This window comes from Bactrocera latifrons, unplaced genomic scaffold (assembly GCF_001853355.1).
Source record: "Bactrocera latifrons isolate USDA-ARS-PBARC rearing strain unplaced genomic scaffold, ASM185335v1 scaffold_172, whole genome shotgun sequence".
Taxonomy (NCBI): Eukaryota; Metazoa; Arthropoda; class Insecta; order Diptera; family Tephritidae; genus Bactrocera; species Bactrocera latifrons.
Window position 1 is genome coordinate 457667 of NW_017535208.1, and position 14887 is coordinate 472553.

The window sequence follows — 14887 nt, forward strand, 5'->3', positions numbered from 1 at the left end:
TGATAACAACTGTAAAAGCCGACAGCATCAACTGCCAAAGCAACAACAACTACAACAACAGCATGCATGGCAGTGGCAGTAATATTGCTGGTTGTTATTGCAGATCGACGACAATTCACAAACAGTATCTATGCTAGCTGTGGCAGTGGCAAGTGGCATAGCATACATTTCCTAAGTTGGTGTGGCGTCGCCGGGCATTGCATGCACAAGAGCATGGCAATAAATGCAACAACTTGTTGCCGCATGTGCGTGCAGCAATGTGGTCTTTGGAGCGACAATGTGTTGCATGTTCGCGCATGGATTTTCAATGCCGCATTTACCGGCTGCAATGACAGTCAATGGCACTCAATTGCTGGGTATTAGTTCGATACAATTGGTTTTGTCGTCAAGTTTGCCATTAACTACAGCTGCACGTGTTCACATGAATGTGTGTGTGTGTCTGTGTCGCTACACCTTTGGTTAAGCGTTGCCATTTCTTTGCGCCTTCGTTGAGCAATTTACACACTTTACAGTTGGAAGTCATTCGATGTGCAAATATGTCACGCGGTATACACACGTACACTCATATGATATGATAAGTTGGAAAACATCCAGGTGAACTGGTTCAAGTTCACTTGGCTACCTTTTTGTTGCATTCTTTCAGTTAAACCTAGAGTGAATATAAGTACCTATGCGCAGTGTACACATACAAGTATATATGTATGTATTCTTCAGTTAAGGATCTACTACACAATTATGTGCTCACAGAAGTAACAGCCATTGGCTTTGGTTTCCCTTTGGTCTTGGTTCCCCATTGGTCTTGGTTCCTCCCATTTATCTTGGTTCCAGTGGGACCAGGCTTCTCAGCTGAGCTCTAAGCTACCGTTGGGGTTGGCAGACCGCGGATAGCCGAACGGCCTGTATTAGCAGGTAAGTTGCGAAATATGTTATAACGAATAAGTAACCCCGACGAAGAATGACAGACGTGGAGAAAGCGCTATAAAAGCCAGCTAAGACAGTCGATCAAACACAGAACAGAAACAATTTGAAAAAGAAACTGTGTTTCGAGATTAGTGACTTTGTTGATGTGTCATATACTTTTGGTTTCGGAGGCGCTGCCCCAAGTCAAACAACGTGTCGTGATTGCTTCCGTCGCTTCAAACATTTAATATTGACGACCGTTCGCGTGAAAGAAGGCCAAAAACCTTCGAGGACTATGAATGGGAGACATTGCTCGATGATAATCCGTGTCAAACACAAAAAAAGCCGTCAAACCATTTCATAACGACTACATTCGCTGGGTATGATTCGTATGAACTTAATACCAGGAAAGGGATTCTGCTGCATGGCAATGCTCGGTCGCATGTTGTCAAACCAGTTCCACTCACAAGACAATATCGAAAAATGGCTTGATTCTTAGATGCCATCACAAAATGAAACGTTTTGACGAATTGCATTTTTGTTGAAAGAACTTCGTTTCACATTAATGTACATATATATATATATATATATATATAGTCCCGCGAATAGTCCCTCACTTCTTAAGATATCAATCTGAAATTTTGCTCAGGATCACTATTGCATCTAGCTCTCATACCAACTGAACGGTCAGAGTCAAATGCTTGTATGGGAAACCTATTTTATTTTACCTGTTAAATTTGACATGGCTTATTGCCAAAATCATCAATAAATTACGGAGGTACAACATCCCCAGGAATTATTTAACTCGGACAAGTATAGCTAGTTGCCATACAAACAAAAAGATCAGAATCTAGTTATGTATATTGGATTGGACAACTAAAGCATATAGCTATCGTACAAATCGACTGAACAATATAAAGTCCTTGTATGTGTATAAACTTTTTATTCGTGAAGGGTACGCTAGCTATTGTATCGATTTAATCTCGAAACAAGTTTTTTGGATTTGAGTGCTATAAAATATATAGTCATCTAAAATGTAAGGCAGCGTGTTATACATATAACCATTTTAACCATAATTCAAATTGTGGTTTACTTTGAGTGGTTTCTACTAAATCGTTCTACCTTCGCTTGTGAACCTATAAAAAGTGATGTTATGTATTTCAGTTGACGATATGTAGATGCCATACCCTCTGAACGATCAAAGTCAACCTTTTTTTAATCGTTACAGTTAAGCTAACATTTTTTGTTCTTTTAAATGTAAAATCAAATATTTCTTTTCAATATTTTTAAGAAACTTATTCTAACATTTTCGTATTTCAGATTTTCTTCCAGAGTAATTCACTGCAAAACGAGAAGTGCAATCAATTGTAATTTCTATTTCATTCGAAAACAAATCAAATGAATGAATCAGTCAGTAGTCACATCATTCACAAAGTTAATTAGTGGGAATTAAAAGCTCAAAAGCGGCAGCAGCAATAGTTACCACGAGTGTAGCAACAGCAACAGCAACAGCAGCATCAGCGACAACAGCGCAACAACGGTAGAAAATAAAGAGAAAATGCAAAAACTGTAATTGCCACAAATAGAAAGTGGAAGTTGGTACCATTTGAGCCGTTGACTGTCATCCGATTACAGCAACAATTGGCGTAGAAGAAATTACACGCTAAATTGAGATTGGAAAAGCAGGTACACGGCAAGCAGACATGAGCTGCACATACATTCATATGTACTTTTATATATATGTGATATATATTTTATATAAATAAATACTATGAGATTCGCATTTGCAGACAGCGCGTTAATGGCGTTGAAATCGCACTTAACGGAAGCATACTTTTTTTGTGGAAGCGCACATATTATTTTAGGAGGGGCTCCAAGCACAAGCATGCTTCCATTTGAATGTTGAATGGTATGTGGACATTCACAGCAAAGGCAATTGTTGCAGACTGTATGCATGTCCAAGCAATGGCCAAATGACCAATATTAGAACGGTAGAATGTACAGATATACAAATTTGCGATTGCTGCTAAGTGATTACCACAGCTGGCGCCAGCTCGAACTACGTTCGATAATTTAGCTTGCACCGAAACTTACAGTCTATACACTGTCATTTAAGGTACATACGCTTCCTGGAAATGAGCCAGCACATGTTTGCTGATTTTTTCATTATCGATAGCTAAGTCTTACAATGAGCATGTGCATGACAGCTACAGTTGTATTTAACTTTGCTTCTTGGCGTTATGCATTTCTCTTTTTTAATTTGATAAAAACTTTCTCCATTTTGCAAGTGACAGCACTGCAGCTAAGTCAGCAGCCGCAGCTGGGCTCTATGGTGCATAACTACTACGTTAGCATATGTACCATATATAGTATATGGTATGGTGGCGCTTACGGTCAGGCTCTTTTGTTGTCAAATGACGGTCAATTGTGTTTTACTACAATCCCATAAAAAATAAACAATTAAATAGGGTAGCTGAAAGGTGTGTCTGTTCTGCCTACTGAGCTTTGGCATAGTGATGGGAAAGGGTTGATGCAAATATTTTCATGCTTGGAATTGTTCACTCCTCGTTTTACCACAAAGAATAAAGGTATATCTTTAAAAATGCTGACGATTACAGGTTATAATATGTAGCAGCGTTTAAGTTCCTTTAATTTAAGCCTCCATAACTATATAATTAGACGTACATTTCTGCTGAGAAATACAGCAAAGTGCTATCAAAGAAATGACTTTACAAAGGTCCTTCGTAAGGAATTAATATAATATATAATTTTTCTATAGTAAATACATTTTTTTTCTAATTAAAATAGTTTTCCTTAAAAACTTTGAACAACCTGAATTTGTTGAAAACGTTCTATTTAAATGCATCCCTACACCAGTTTACAACCACAAACGTCTGTCTAAAATTAAACTAGACCGAAAAACATCAGATTTGTAACTAGACTACGAATATTTCTAAAGGATTAATTTATTTGACCAATCTGTTAGATTGTTTGATTGATAAACGAGGAATGCGCCGCAACCTTAGGTCTAAATGTTGGAAAATGCTTACGGTGATTTAGTTTTATCAAAAACACAAGCCTACGAGTGGTACAAAACCTTCAAAGATGGTCGAGTGATCGTTGAAGACATCCCTTGTTCTGGACGATCTTCGATCTCTCCAACTAATGGTTTGAATGATATGGTGTTTGAAAACCCTCAGGTAAGTGTTAGAGAGATGAAAAGAGAGGTCGACATCTCTCACGAATCCCATTTGAACGGATTGGGTGTGAAACGCGTTTTTTTTTCGATTTCTCTCTTTCGATGATTTGGTGCATCATGAATTTGTTCTGTTTGGCCGTATTGCAAAGTTTGCGTGAGAATATCCGTCGAAAATGGTCGGAATTGTGGAAGAACAATTTATGGATTCTACACAATGACAATTAACCATCGTAGCGAACTACGATTGTGACTGAATTTAAAGCTTTGGTTTCGTGTGATTTTTTGGTTCTTCAAATGGAACTTGCCACTCCGTGGAACCCGTTTTCAGTCGATCAAAGAGATAAAACAAAATTTTCTGAAGGAGTAGAATACTAGCAGATTTCACTAACTGAATTATATCGGCTACACCAGAGCGTCGTCTAGTTTGCTGTGAAAAAGATTATACTAATGAATTTTGCTTTTCAGAAATTGAGTTGGATCAGATTTTTGATTTATATAATTATATGATATCTATATATTATATATAAAAGAAATTTGTTGTTAGTTACACCATTTATAACTCAAGAACGGCTGAACCGATTCGGCTGAAAATTGGTGGGAGGTAGTGTAGAACCAGGGTAAGGACAGAGGCTACCTTTCATTTCTTTATATTAGAGTCCAATACAACTCATAAAAACAAAAAATATATTTCAAATTATAATTATTTGTTCAAAATTCATGTGTGTAGGAATCATTTGAATATATGCGCACAATTTTAAACAGATTCTTCATAAAAAATAATACAATTGCTAAGTATTTGGAATAGTAGAAAAGAAGTGCAACCAAATATGCAGTGAAATAGATTATAACTGTTTCAGTAATCAGTTATTGAGTATGTATAATACCACATGCATCCCAAAATACTGATGTCATAACCTTTCCAGCCGCCCTTTTCGTCTTTCCACGCCTGAGAACCGGTTCATCATGTGCAGTCCACTAGAATGACTGTCGATTGGACTACTGTGGGAAAAGACAGAGCTATGTTTCTATCACCGACGCAAAAATTCAGCTTTATTCCGATTAGAGAGCACTCAACCACTTCTCAGAATAAGTTTTTCGTGGTTTTTGTTGGATTATGAACTTGCGAGGCACTCACTTTGCACAGAGCTTTCGCGTCTTTAAGTTTAGCAAATAACTTTTCATCGGTGGATTTCCCTGAGCCCAAATTCAAGGGTAATGATTTATTAACACTCAAAATGCTTTAAGTACTTTTTTTTTTAAACTAACACAAGTTGATTTACAGAAATGCTATATCACATTAACTAATAATTATAATCCAACTAATAGAAATCATATAGATATTAGTAGTAGTACTATATATGTATCAGCCACTAGCATTATAATAAGGTAACTAAAGCAAAATAAATGTTTACAACTCGTAAATAAAGTATTATTATTTAGGAATCATCATATCATCAGAAGCTCGAGTAGGAAATATTTGTTATTTTTTTATATAACAACGGAAAGTTAAATTGTTTTCGCAGACCAGCTAACTTGCTATCTTATCTGTCTGCTCTCTAACTCTATCTCGACTTCAGCTTGGGACAAACATAGCACAACAACCTTAATGTGTTCTAATTGTATCTACGTAGTAGTCACTATCGTCTGCCGCCGAGATGCTTCCAATGGGAAAGGAAAACATTGAAATAAAGGTGTAAGATTTGCTGATTTACGTGTAAGATATTGCCTTCGCCTGACATTCAAGAAACCGTAATTTTCATGATTTCTAATCTGATTAGATCATTGAGGCAATTGCTTGGCGCCGCAGTCTACATACATGTTACTAAAACGAACGCCTTTGCGGAGATACGAAAGTACATTAGCACGTAGGCGCTGACTGGCCATGTAGGACAAATATTCTATTATTGAATACATATATATTTAAGTATAAACTGACTAACATTTTTTATCAAATTATTACAGTATAGCAGCTAGCATTATCCCTTTATATGATACGCAATCCACTTTCTAGCATAATAAATTAGACCTGAACACATTAATAAACTATTAAAATTACGCTACAAAAATGCATTAAAAAGAAAATACAACTTTGGTGTATGACTAACATTCATCAATTTTTGTAAGCGGTTTTTATTCGATCATCGAGAGAATATGAAAACTTAAAACAAGTGTTTTTCTTGAAATCAAGTCAAACTTAAAACAATACCAAATATGACGAATAGGTGATATTTAAAAGAAAACTAGGTGAAAATTGTTATTTTTCTTTTTGGTATAGTACTACTACATGGTACATAAACCTTAAAACAAGCGCATGACTATTTTTAGTTGTAAAAGAAATTTCAGAGATTTCCCAGAGGGATTTTTCATTTATTATTTGGCAGAGTTCGTGCGCTAACAGCTTCTTCTCAACGTAGGATGAGTATGCATATGTGGCAAGTCAAACACCTTCCAGTCCAGTTACCATTTGCTTTATAATTAAATCGCATTAGACTGATAGTAATGTGTTGAGGTCTCTGATGACACTTACATATAAAATATTTCATTACAAAGTGAACAAATGAGTGCTGTCGGAAGTCAGTGGATGTGTGTAAGTACATTTTTATGCACACGATGATCTCTGTATGTTTGCACTATTGTCAGTTTGAGTCGCGATCTACATCAATACAAAAGTTAACACCTACTTCGGCGTCATGGATGGGTTGCAGGGCATACACTTGTTGACTTAAGCCATTCATAACATACATAGTTACATACAAAATTCGAAGTCTACTTTTAGATCATCTCTTTGCTGTAACGATCGTGACTGCAATGTTAAAACTCAATGGTACTTTACTATTTTACTTTATGTGTGTTCATTTACTTCACAGATATTCTTGTAATTTCTAGTAAATTCAACTGGTAACTAATTAACCTATTATTTAAATAATTATTGTAAATAAATTTTAATGCGAGACTTCATACATAGCACACATACACGTTTTTTCGGCACGTTTGTGAACGTACTTTATGAGCTCTTCAGGGGCACATGCGTGTGACACGCAACATGTTTCTTAGCTCCCCTTTCGATCGCACTCGTACCACCGGCGAGATAATATGCATGTATGTATAGTATGTAAGTGTAATGCAACAGTTACAGAAGTGTCGGAAATAGCTTTGAGCGTTTGCTATGCGATAAGTAACCTTTCCAATTAAGCGGTTCGTAGGTTGGTACTTAAGAGTCATTCAATGCATGCAATTTTAGACTGTTCTTACTTCTATCTTATTTCAGAGATATGGTGTATTTCTAACTAATATTTTTTTTTTGTATTATATATAAGAACTAAAAATATCTACATCAAATTTGAATTATTTGTTCAGATGATTGTAACTTATATTCGGATCACTATCTTGTTACAGTGAAAACACGCACCCGCTCCTGTGCACCACAAAAAGGCACGCCAACAAATACAAAGGTTCGACGTCGAGAAGCTGCAATCACAACAGACAGCCGAACGATATTCTGCTCGCCTTGCATTCATTATAAGGGAACTGTGGGAGGGCATTTCAAGCTCGTTTTCGGAAAATGCAAAATAACAGCTGGTACGATGAGGAGAGAAGTCAGACTGCCTACGTCGCAATGTTACGCTTGACAAGCTAGCCGACAAGAGAAGTGCTTGAAACAGAAAGTTTAAAGACCGAAGCCTACTCTCGTAGAGGCGATTTAGTGACTCATGCCAGGAGCATACTAAAATTATAGAGGAAACAATTCTCCAACCTGCTGAATGGCAGTAAAAGCTTAACACAAGAAGATGGTGAACCCGATTCCACAAGCGATAACGATGGAGCAAATTTTCCTTTGCCCGATCATGAAGAATTGCGAATAGCAATTAAAGAACAAAGCGGTGGCGGCCGATGGATTGCCGGTCGAGCTATTCAAACACGATGGCGAAGAACTGATAAGGAGCATGCATCACCTCCTTTGTAGAATATGTTCGTATGAAAGTATGCCCGACAATTGAAATTTAAATGAGCTCTGTCCAATCCACAAAAAGAGAGACCCCACAATCTGCGCCAACTACCGTGGAATAAGTCTTCTCAACATCACATATAAGGTTCTATCGAGCGTACTGTGTGAAACATTAAAGACCACCGTCAACAAACTGATTGGACCTTATCAATGTGTCTTAAAACCTCGAAAATCAACAACTGATTAGATTCCATGAGAAGAGGATCATCACAAATTATCTCTTCGTCGATTTCGGAGCTGCACCCCCGACTTGGCTCCCAAGTCTCTATTGATTGTCATAATAACTTCGAAGTCGTAGATGAGGAGGAAGAGGAAGACCTCGAATTCGTTGGAGAGATCAGGTGGAGAAGGACCTGGCTGGTCTTAGTATCTCGAATTGACGCCAAATTGCGAAAAGAAGAAACGACTGACGCGCTGTTGTTAACTCGGCTATAGCCGCTTAAGCGGTGTACGACCATGCCTATCCTACAACGAATGTAATTATTTCTCTAAAGAATTCTGTTAATTCGTTACTCTTTCCCTTATGAAGATAACACATTACCTAGTTCTTATCCAAATTTGCACAGAAATATAAATAACGATATCATCTCAGTTTTGAATACGTTATTTATTGGAAATTAAATTTCTAATATGAACAACTGAATTTTTGATATTTGAAAAGAACATAACATTAAATTTCTTTCAATGCAAAACAAAAGTGATTGTTTTAGTAAGTAATTGCATGAATACAAGTGCTATCTGAGTATATACTAGTGAGACTAGTTGGATTTGGTATGGTGCTTAGCAATTTCAGCGTACTTACGTCCAAGGCAGGTATGTTTGCGGAACTGCAGGAAACCCTCGACGCAACGACAGGCGCCATCCAAACAGCTGCTGTTAGCCACCTTCATTGTGCACTGATCGTTCAGAACGCAGTCACCACCCAGAAGTTGCGCTGCAAAGAAAGAAGAAGAAGAACAACAATAAGTTGCATACATATTCTTGGACAAGTTAAAAAAATAAATAATAATAATGGTGTGTGTTACTTAGAAGAGCAAATACCAGAGAAAAGTTAAATAAAATCGACAGTATGAAGAGAACGCAGGGATGCAGGCTGAATTGACAGGTGAGGCAATTAAGAAGAAACACACAAAAACCCAAACGCAGGCTCAGACGCATAAACCAATATTTGGTGTGAAACATACATACATACAGTATGTAAATATATCTATATACTCTTCTACGCCCAAGTATGTACAATTATCGGTATGTAATCGTTGAGTTAAGTGTGTTCGAAGACACTTCGAAAGCAAATGGAAAATTTGGTAGTGCATGCTGAGGTGTGTTAGCAAAGCTTTCTGCTAAACGACCGCTCACTAATGCTCGCATGTGTGGCATGTGTTGAGGCATGTTGCACGCAACACAAGAATGCGCACTGTTGCAGTGTGAAGAAAACGGCATCGGCTGGGCAGCAACAAGCTGCGAGAAGCTCGCGGTCAGTGAGAAAGTCATATGTGTACTGCTGACAAATAGGGAAGGAATGTAGCATTCCGTGGGCAGCGCTGTTGGAATAACCGAGCAAATAACCCGCAACACAACTACAGCTATACCAACAATACAAAAACAAATATTTGCGCATTCTATATGCTGTGTTACATTGTGTTACCAGCTTAGCTTTGTGGCAAAAATTCCTGAGAATTATTTTGAACTTTTATACAGTAAATTATATCGATTGGCATGATAACTGCTGATAAATTGAAAATCTAAGTGTCTCTCTGTTCGTCGCGATAATTTGAGATATATTGATCAAACTTTGTAAACGTATTCACTAGGCACTAATGGAGGTTGATATTGTAGAAGAGCGAAATCGGCCCATTTTTAAAGGAAAATTAATGAAAATTTAGTTCGCATAATTATATTCTATGGAGTCTTTATGTTGTCCAGGGCTCTAGAAAGTACCACACCTGCAAAGAACGGCGCTCATCAGCATTTATGGCGCACTAAGGTCCACTCCAACCATGACAATTAACGGTATCTGACACATAGGCATCATCGGTGTTTGGTGTTTGGCTGCGAATCTTGATATCAGACAGATCAGATATCTGGGATCCTAAAAGAACACGTGACTGAACACTCGAAAATCTTCACGCACTTTGACTTCATACCGGATCACTTGGTTCATGGAGTCGATAAACCGAGCTCTGGCGGCTCCTTTTCTGCCGACGAGGGAGTTATAGGCCGCTATCAGTAGAATGAGAGCGGTTCGGTGCTTCAGTAGTCTCTTGTGTTCTACTACTAAATAACTGGTCTTCGTGGGAGCTTGGCCAGCGCTAGGCCACCTTCGGTACATGCGCTCTCGTAAAATTCTTTTGACCCAAGATCGATTGCAACAGATCTCTCAGTAAGGCTAGCCTCTCCCTAGTTGTGGGGCTTTAAATAGGAATTGCCCTATTGGCGTTCATCCTGTAGAACTGCGAACCTTTACAGCCGCCGTTTGCAGAATCTCTATCCACGATGACTGTTTCGCGTTTGGGATATCAATGCTTAAGCACTTAGGAGCGCATACCTTCAGACATTCCACTTTGGGGGGACGGAAGTTAAACGCCTTTGGAAATTTGTATTGGCTGCTAAGAGTTTTGCTAATTTTTAAGTTCGACCACGGGAGTTCTTCCTTTAAAAGCTTAACAAAGGACTACATATGGCAGTCCACGCGCGATCCCTTTAGATCAGCCTTATAACCTATTTCAACCGGTAACTAGGGTCCACAATACGTTGCAAGACTGAGCAATCCCATTAGGGAGTGGCATATGTGGTTTTACAATTTTTGAAAAAGAAGGTGTGGCCCCACCCTCTAATAAGTTGAATGTACATATGTATCTCCCTAACCACTTAAGCCAAATCGACCACATTTTCTCAGAACAAATGTTTTTGTTATATCCTCCGACGGTGGTGCGCCAGCTTGCGACCAAAATTTGTCGAAGTCGGACTACAACTGTGCAAGTACCCAGATATTGAATATGTGGACGTTAGTTCCTATAGCGAACTTTTTATCAAAAATATAGATCAATCTGTGGGAAGTTTGAAGAGTGTCCTTTTCTGATTTCCAATCCCTTTCAATAGTTCACAGTATTTTACTCAAAAAAAAAATGGAAAAAATCATTACTGCTGTCACCTCTTAGTTTCCTACATGGTGGCATTATCAATATATCAAATAGATAATGAATCCAACGAACGTTAGGTTCGCTGACAATCATCATTCATCGCAGCTGCCCGTGCAAAAAAGCGGGTCAAATATCCATGTTCAAGTAAGCAAACTACGCCTTTTCTGGCATTCCGGCAACAAAACAAACCGTACAACAGCAGATAAGCAAAGCCACTCATACGTCAGCAGATCAGCTATGTACCAGCTGCCAAAGAGCTGCAATAAAAAACAACAAACAACTGAGTGAGTGCTGCAACACAATAATCGCAGCACACTGACAATTGCAACGATCGACAACAGCAAATGCATAGCAATGTTAATGTAAGCGATGTTGCTGCAGCATATCAACATTGTTGCATGAAAATCGGGGACACACGCCATGTGTACATTATTCGCTCTTTGCTTGTTTAGCTATCAGCTAAGTTTGTTTGTTTGCCTTAGGTACACGTTCGTATTTACATACCTATACATTGTATTCTATGAATGGAGAAAAGTGTCGAACGAGCTCTTAAGCATATATCTATAGCTACTTTTATATATACGTACACAACTATATGATTTACGATGACTTCCCAATGATATGAGAAATAAATGTGCTGTGTTAGACCCAGCAACAGTGGTGCGTCTAACAACGCCTAGGCCTAGAAAGATGCAGAGCAGCATTACAAGTAGTCATTTATTCTATATATGTATATGTTTGCATTTAGGAGAGCATGCATTAGCTGGCTGATTGGCTTGCTGCTGTCAGCTGTAAGTGCATTAGATGCAAAACTCGCATAAAGTACAAGCCTAAGTATGTGTGTTTGCATAGGGAAGTATTTGATATCACATGCAATCGTTTGATTTTGGTAGTTTGGTTGTTTGTGTATCTGTAATTGACTATGATTGACTGTTTGACTGATTTTCTAGTTCGCATTACAGGTCAACTATTGTCGGCCACTTAAAGCACTCACACCTACAAGTATGTAATGTTTGCATTCGAATACCATTATTTTTTGAATAGCGAACCTGTTATTGCAATACTTACATGACAGACAGCTGGTAGCGTTGTATTGCACATAATATGGTGCGCACTCGCAATAGCCGGTCGCCGAGCAGGCGCTACCTTTGATGAAGTCCGTGCAATCCATATCATGTTGACACTTGGAGCCCAAACGGGGTTCACGATGCGGTTGTGCTTGGGTGAGCAACGCGCCATTTAGTGCCGCACACAGGAATATCTGTAAATAAGGAACGAAAATAGTAATCGTCAATAAGAAAATCTAAATAATAAAAAAAGTATATTTTAAATGCGTGTAAATATCCAGGCGCCTTTATAACATGATTTCAACACTTGATTAATAATTTGTTTCCAGTGCGCATTCATTCTATAGAAAAGTAAATTTATATGTCTAACAAAGATAGAACTTATAGAATTATATATGTCTAACTCGATAGGAGAGACTATAGAAACATAATGGGAATACTAACTGCACTTTTGCAACTCTGATGAGGGTATCTCCAAAACATGCGTTCTGAACGCCTCTTTTGGTATCGAAAAACGTTGAGTAAAGAGAAATCATTCGCAGCCTAGTCAGGGCTATACAAAAACAATCATATCGATATTTTGAGTGCTCAAATACTTAGTTGGTTCAGTCGATGTGTGAGAGCTCCCATTGTGATGGTGAAGACTGGTCTGTCTTCGGTGGTTGGTTTTCCTAATTTTTTAAAAACAACTGGCAAACAAATGATTATATACCACTCAGAATTTAGTGTTCTGTATCGTTCTAGTGGTATGATTGCAGACATATCCAGTCCATACAAAGAACTACTGTTCATCACCTGTTACGTTATTATAGACGAGTTTCGTAACGCCGATATCTTAGTTTTTAACATTTCTGTCGACCAATCGAGAACTTTTTTGAGCGCTTAACAAATTGTGTGGGACTAAATGTGAACAAATTTCTTTACAATCAAATGTTCATGCCATATTGAAGGTATGCTGCTGCCGTTAGTTGTCTAAATCTCACGTTAGATCACATAACAATCCTTTACGCACAGCATCAATAGTTTCCGGAACTACAACTGATTTTGAATGAGCTGTACGAAATCCATTTAGGAGTGATCTACGATCTCGATTGGATTCGTCGTACCATCGATAAACACTGGTCCTGGATGGAGCTTCATTGATTGAATTAAGTTCAACGAGAAACAGTTGCTGAGTAAATTCACGTCGGAAGTTGTAAAAAATAATTACGCCAATATTGTGAGTTCCCAAATTCCAGAATATAAAATATTTCAAAAAATATTTTGAGATACTTAAGATTTCTACGAGACATAAATCCGTAACAAATGAACTTTATTAAATTGTTAAAAGTTCATAAAGAAGTAAAGGTTGAGCAAACGTGTTTCTACTCTAAAAATTAGTCCCCAGTATCAATGTCAGTATCAGATGTCGGTATAAAAATGCAATGGATCATACTTGCGGGTTTTATTTTGAAAATGATTCAAACAAATATTTGTCAATAGAAAAAATAATGAATTTAATTTAATAACTACATTCGCATTCACCAGTTATCAGTCGAAATGCTCGACCGAATCATCGCAAATTTTCTTCAAAGGATGAACCATCTGAGACGTACGGCCAACATTTGAAAGAGATAATCTTTAAAAAGTAAATGCCAAATGTCAATCTAATCTTTCGAATTATAAGAAACATACCCCACTAATTTTCAATTTAATTCTTTAAAAAAGGAGAGAACCTCGAAATGAATGTTTATATACCCTTTTATAAAATATACACCTGTAAAGGGGACTATAGCTTAAAAAGCGCAAAAAGGCGAAGAACTGATCTAGTAATTTCTTAATATACAATACATATTTTATAATTGCATATAAAAGTAATATACATATGCACACATAAATGTTTAAACTTTCTATTAAATACGTTCCTGTCACTTCCCCACTCATGTACATTTCTACTCATATGTCTTCTTATGCCCGCAAGCACATAACTATACATCTAAAGATTTCAATTCTCTTTCCTCAACTAAGTTTTTTCACCAAATGCTTTTATCACTGTATAATTAAAATATACCGTAATTAATTTTTGGGCGTTACAACTAGTTGTTTCTTAGTTAATTATGTACTTCGAACATATACCACTTTATCATACACATGTATGTATGTATGTACTTTGCCAGTTATTTCATGCTGGAATGACTATAATGATCGGGAACTGCAAAGTTCAGTAACATTTAGTTCCCATACGGTTATGAGATCTGAGTCAATTAAAAGCTGTATTCATATGCACATATACAGAAGTATACTTACATTATTTTAGGTGTTTAAGTTTTTCAAGAATTGTTATGATTTATTATAGCAATACTGATTTATGAATCAATGCAAGCAATGAAGGAATACAACGATTGATCCGAGTGTAGGTACTTATTTCAATAGCTTTTTTGTCAGACGCGTGCGTCATGTCAAGCTGTCGTGTTACTTTTGTTCAATATTGTTGGCATTTCATCATGGAAAGACTTGCGCCTGAAAAACGGTTACAAATCGTTCAACCTTATTACGATTAATCTGTAAAAAATGTGTTTTGCGCTTCGCTTAACTT

At 37.4% G+C, this 14887-nt stretch overlaps 1 protein-coding gene across 1 annotated transcript in view; it reads right to left on the minus strand.

Annotated features, from left to right (window-relative positions):
* The window catches only part of LOC108967023 (putative mediator of RNA polymerase II transcription subunit 26), a 55856-nt gene that overhangs the window by 12432 nt on the left and 28537 nt on the right, over positions 1–14887 (minus strand). The window contains exons 3-4 of the mRNA XM_018930233.1: positions 12314–12506; positions 8908–9039 (exon numbers count right to left, since the gene is read on the minus strand). Of these exons, the coding sequence (XP_018785778.1) occupies positions 8908–9039; positions 12314–12506 (325 nt within the window). The remainder of the gene's footprint in view (positions 1–8907; positions 9040–12313; positions 12507–14887) is intronic.